Here is a 6,455-nt window from a genome sequence, read left to right as displayed (position 1 = left end):
CTTTTTGACAGTAAAATTGTTCCAACTTTTATAAATTGTTGGATCGTTTGTTTGTTCGAAAGTAATAGTGGAACTTCGACTGCATATATTGCCTATTATATTGCTTCGCCCAAAAAACTTACATCTATATGCGATTTCCGTACTGTATAGCGGTGGTTGAATTATTATTTTTCAGCTATGTTACTTTTGTAAATTACAATAAAATATACTAAAATTCGTGACAACGTCAGTCGAAAACTATAGATTTTAAAGATGTATTTGAATTAATTGATATAATAATATTGGAAAAAAAGAAAGATTGTCTAATTGACATTGTTATACATTTTTGGTGTTTTCACGCCAATCTTTTTATTTTTGAAACGACAATATTTGTTGTTCTCGTGAGTTTCTGAATATTCAGTTATACGTCTTATTATTTGAAATCTTCGTCTGTAATCATCGATATATGAATATATTGACTGCAGGCCTATCAATATTATGCGACTTGAATGAAACAATGACATGAAGAATAAACAAAAGAAATCTATCCAATACTTTCGGTGGAATTCAAATCATTGAACATTATCATACAAAATGAAAATTGGGTGTGGTTAAGTGAATTTCACCTTCTATCTCTTTTTGTATCTGGCAATGCAAAAATAGCTTGGAATGCTTGTGGTTCAGACAGCGGTAGACAGAAAAAAGGAGTCGAATTTTAATACTTTTGATTAGAATTTAGATATGATATATATTATCACTACGTTGAATCGTAGTTGATCATTTCGATCATATGTCACATGTGTCTGATATATTTCCGTATATATTATTATTTTTGAACATGTTAACCTATTTTCATTGTTTACGTCACCATTTTCTCGACAAATACAAGCGCAGCGTGAAAAGATTAATACAGATTTCCCACACTGTCGACAGGAAAATGCTCTTGCGCCGAATTATAAATTGTGTTTGTTTTGGTGTGCGCATGAATGTATTCAGCTTCAGCTGAACCGAATATTGTTCCATCTTGGTATGTTGGATGTGTTGTCTCTGTATATTGGAAGGATAAAAACTCACTCGACTCATTGCTGTTGTGTGAGTGTGAGATTCAGTAGAAAATACATGCAAATGGGTAGTCCTTACCTTTTGCCATATACAAGCTAAAGATCAGTTTTAGTTCGCGTACCGTCGCGAGTGGAGATTGGTATGGAGAATAACATTAAGTAAATTAGAGAAGCAACAACCGACCGAAACGAATAACCATCAATAATAACCACAGTAATAATAAAAACGCACGCAACTTTTACTTTTAAACGCATACTTTTAACCAAACAACGATTTAAATTTTGTAAAAGTTACTTGAATTTCTTTTCTTTACTTTTTTTCCATTACATTATTGGTTTAAGTTGTGATTGTGAAATGATAAATATTTGAAACAAAGTAGCAAGAGAAACGAACGAAAGAATTTCGATATATGAAGGATTAGTTGAAGTTAAGATTTGTACTTAAAACGACCATAATAATTGATGAAACGAAAAAAATCTTGAATAAATATTTAACACGTCGTCACTGAGTGAAAAATTTTAGTTCACAAGTGAGAAAATTCCATTTTTATATGCTTATTATTTCATTCTCGACAAATAAATGTTGAGCTATTTTTATCTCTTCGAATTTTCTTTTAAGTTTCTTCGACGCTTAATAGCTTTGGCTCATTTTTGTCGATTATTGGTTTTATAACAGTACATTTCACGTAAAGTAATTAGTGCCTACTTGTGATGGCTCTATGGAATCAAAGGATTTCACCACAAAGAGTCATTTGAACGCGACAGAGAACAACGAAAAAATGTATGACAAATTAATTTGGATTATGCGTTTGAATTTGGTGGCCTTTAGTGAGTGTGTGTTTGTATGAAAAGTGTGTGTGCGTGTTTGTCATTGGATTATAGAGAGTTCTAATATACGCATAAGTACACCACCGACCGAAAATACAAATTTCGATTTAACCCAAAAGTATTTTTAAAGTGGCGAGTGGGTGCTCTCTTTCTGAAATATGTATAAAGAATGAAAGACTACACCAAAGACTGAATTAGCAGCATCAAAATAACAACAACAATAACAAGAGACACATACCTGCCGCATGAATATATTTTTTTTTAATTTAACATAAGCCAAGTGAGTGAATGATTCAAATGCTGCGAAAGGTTTTACTGATTGAAACATTGAGAATGAAATCATACGCGACAGAGAACGAAATTACCCAAAAGAGCTAACAAAAATTTGAAAAAATTATTAAAAATGAAGAAAAATGAAATGAAATTATATTAAATCATACGTTGTGCATGGTGTTTTGCTAACGCGTGTCGCCCTGTAAGGATATATGGAAACTTTCATTATGATTAGTGTGAACGATTTTCATCTGAAAATATCATGGAGTATTGAAATTACTGTCCGGATTAAAATCTTGTATTTGTTTTATTTAACACCCAAGCATCAAAGCGATTTCTTCAGTCGCTATAAATGTAGTGACGTGATGCAGCCAATGTCCGATACATAAATCATATTTTCTCATTTGAATATTTTCATGAACTTAAAGCTATTATCTATCAACCAATAGCAAATATTATATATGCCTATCTATCTATTTGCGCATTCGATTCACATACATAAAACATAGTAGAAATCACAATTTATAACATACTATGCGTAAAAATAGATGCATGCCACTCGGTACCTCAACGAAGTATGATGAAAGAATGAAAATGTGAAATTTTCAGCGTGAACATTCTACTCCACATTTCAGTCAAATCATTTTTCTCAACAGCTTTTCTCCGATTTTATACGTTCAAATTGGATTTCATTGTTCATCGCGTGATCATTTTCTTTAAATAAAGCTTGATTTCATTTTGTATCGAGCAAAAATATAACATAAAGTTCAAATAGCTAGTCTTTGAACACATACCTCAGGATAAAAAAAATCACATATATGTCATTATCGTTATTCTCAGTTGGAAGTAATATTTTTGATTTTACTACATTTGTATCAGCGTTTTCAACGAATAAAAACAAGTTTCACTTTTATAAGTTCAATGTATGTGACGTACTACCCCTGGCACACCGCATCATAGGCATAAATGAGAAAAAAAGTTTTGATTCAATTGTTCATCTCAGTTTTGATTACATAAACAGTAATTTATTTACTGCTGAATCACGAGAATAAGCCAGCGATGCGATACAGTGTTAATCCGTCATAACAGTTATAATATATTGTATAGTATTAGCTATTATCATACCACCGATCATTTTCAGAATACTGTAAGGTGATCATAATATCTCAGAACCAACTTTATATTTACAGTGTTCTGACTCATTTTTGTCATGTGGACAGCAGCGTAGATGATGGTAAACTTGGTATGTACTATCACAAAAAATCTTGAAATTAATCCTTCGAATGATATCAATATATATAATAGAATCAGTCAAACGACTTTGATACTTTTTTATGTTATGCACCCAATGAATTTCCAAAACAAAAGAAAACTTATATATTAGCAAATCTGTACATTGTCGACATCGATGTTCAAATTGTAAAATCATTGCTTCATTCTTACTTGACTATAACTTCTTTATAAGAACACAGATGCAATTCTGTTTACAAAATAATTATACGCCTTTTGCTGTGTGCTTATTTTTAAATCAACATTGCCGAACTGCTTTAATGATTACTAAAATGTTTATAAATAGACACGAGAGTGGGCTAAAGAACATAACTGTATTCTCTCCTTTTAATATCTCGTTCGTTTGTTTTTCTCAATTGCCGCTCTAACTGTGTTGAGAGTGTGAATCGATGTGGAAATGATAATATTGGAATCATAAGATTATGTTGGTTTGTGTAAATGTGAAGAAATGGGAGAAAGAGAACGTGAGACAAATGGCGATCACCATCATACTTTTGTTTATGGATGTGACTTTCTGAATGATTCACAATGTATCGCTCAAACGGTCTATGGCCTGTGATTCATTTCTTTCTCTCTGCTCCTTAAGGATTGTTTTTTTATATTTTCTCATCTTTTTCACTGACTATCCTATTCCACTGACGAAGTATCCTTTACTTTTCAATCGAAATTTCATTTCACACACTTCATTGATGAAATGATTTTTTTTTATTTATTTGGAAATAAAATATCTGATGAAAAATAATAAATAAGATTATAAATTTAGATTATGTTTTAATCTGTAATCTACTCGATAATACTTATATTTGAAATGAATGAGGTACATTGCAATGATTGCTATTGTAACAAAAAACCATAAAATATATAAGAAAAAATATTAAAATTTAAATAGAAAAGTATAAATAAATAGCATAAATTCTGCTGGATGTAAGTTTTTTTCTTCATATTTTGTATATATTTCTATACAAATGATTGCCGCAAATTGAGAGTAAAAAATAACCTAAATTTAACATTTCTGTGTTTTAATTTATTTGATTTTATTGAAGGAAAGTATTTTCATTTTGTTATTTTGAATTCTTTACTGTTCTCTGTTTCTGGGGATAAAGATGTATGGTGATTACTTTTTTCATGACAAAACAATAAACCACATCGTTATAAATGACAATCCTCACGCCTTTTAGCGAACTCCAATATTAATAATTTGGTGCAAGCATTCATTATTTGAGCCATTAAATATTTTAAGTAAATGATATTTACCAAACATTCGTTTATTCATTTCGATTATTTCGCTATAGCGAGCACTGTTAAAGTTTATTTCAATTTTATTTAAATTAGGCATAAAATAATGATTTTTTTAAAAATGGCATCATGAATAAGAAAAAGGTCAACAACAATGAGCAACAAAAGGCGAAAATGAAAATCAATATCAAGATAAGAATAGAACTGTTGATCAATGATCATTGAGTTTCCATATCACTTTGAGTTCACTTTAATTCTCGACCATTCAATTATATATAAGTCATTTTCAATTTCAACTATACATACTACAAGCTATGAAGAAAAGTGTACGCAATTTTACGTATTTGCAATCGACGATAGCGTGGTTTATCATTTCAAGCTTTGAATAGAATTCAGGAATCTGATGGGAATATAATGAAAATACACTTAATATACGTATTTCATTTATACAAATGTCATCGTGTTTTTGATTGTTATTGTTTTCTTTTACTAAATCCAAATGATTTTTTAATGAATGAATTGATTAATTTTTCTTTCTTTTTCTAATTATAGTAAAAAAAACAATCTCGAACGCGAAACGAAATGTAAAAAAGGCCTAGCAGAGACAGAATATTAGCGTAACTTCATAGGAGTCGATTAATTATAAAGCTCATTTCATCAGTATACCAAAGCAAAATTGCAGGCACAACTAATTTATAATAAATTGCGATAGATGCTGAAACAATTTCGATAGATTTGATAATTGTGAAGCAAACGAATTAAATCGAAAAAGAAAGAAAAAAGCACGTTTTATTTTATCAGTTGAAGTAGAACGCGCGAAAATAATATTACCGTTTTACTGGTTTTAACAATCGAGCATTTGAATAAACGGTTTAAAAAAAACCATTTCATTTGTTTAGTGCACAAAACGTGAAAGTTCTTCTCCAATATACACATATTTTATTGCGGCGCAGCAAACATAAAATAAAGAAGAACATATGTCAATATAATTCAGAAGGATGGGAGTAGCAGATGATTTTGCTCCAAGTTTTGTAAAAAAGCCGCAACTACGTCAGGAAGATGACGGAAATCGCTTGATATTCCAGTGCGAATTGCTATCATCGCCAAATCCCGATATCGAATGGTATCGCAGCGATCAATTGATCGTTCAAGATGCTCGCACGACCTACAAAATTCAATCGATTGGTGAAAATAAGTATAGTGTTATTTTGGATATTGATGATGTGGCCGAAACGGATGCTGGTCTATACAAGGTCAAAGCCAAAAATGCAATGGGAGAAGTGGCTGCCTCAATAAACTTGAACTTTAGCCGTAAGTATAATGCATATTTTCATTTAAATTTTCTTTCTTTTTATGAAATTATTTATTGTCTCCTATTTATAATCATAATTTGTAGCCGCCGATGAGCCAAAAGAGAGGTGAGATTTTGATATTTTTCTTATTATGATATGATATCTTTTGAATGAAAAAATCGAATGGGTCAGAATAAAAATTCAACTTGTATGATCAATAAGTGTACAGATAAGTGTGTCACCCAAATCAAACTTGGCCTAATTTGGTTGCTACTTGGCAACTTTATGTGAAATTCTTGTAGATTCAGTATAATGCATACGAATGCATAAAAGATTGATTGTTAATAGACTATTTTTCTCAATTCCGATTTTATAGACTCACTTGTTTTATTTCTGTAGATTCAACGAACCAGTTGAGTTTTTATTCTGACCCATTCATTTGTAAAATGGCAGCAGCTCGATTCACAGACCGAATATTTAGTACAGTAATGTGCGA

The 6,455-nt window shown here is 30.7% G+C and overlaps 1 protein-coding gene across 1 annotated transcript; it reads left to right on the top strand.

Moving 5' to 3' along the window:
- The first annotated feature begins 1,156 nt into the window (after positions 1-1,156).
- On the top strand, positions 1,157-6,089 carry LOC116348583 (twitchin-like). Its single transcript, XM_031779622.1, has 4 exons — positions 1,157-1,254; positions 3,332-3,384; positions 5,220-5,978; positions 6,064-6,089. Exons 3-4 carry the CDS (start codon positions 5,666-5,668, stop codon positions 6,087-6,089), a joined length of 339 nt encoding a protein of 112 aa, XP_031635482.1. The 5' UTR covers positions 1,157-1,254; positions 3,332-3,384; positions 5,220-5,665.
- Positions 6,090-6,455: the final 366 nt, after the last annotated feature.

Source organism: Contarinia nasturtii, unplaced genomic scaffold (assembly GCF_009176525.2).
Source record: "Contarinia nasturtii isolate CC-2019 unplaced genomic scaffold, AAFC_CNas_1.1 Cnas_scaffold_2546, whole genome shotgun sequence".
NCBI classification, from domain to species: domain Eukaryota; kingdom Metazoa; phylum Arthropoda; class Insecta; order Diptera; family Cecidomyiidae; genus Contarinia; species Contarinia nasturtii.
The sequence above is the reverse complement of the archived record's forward strand: the minus strand, read 5'-3'. Positions and strand labels throughout refer to the sequence as shown.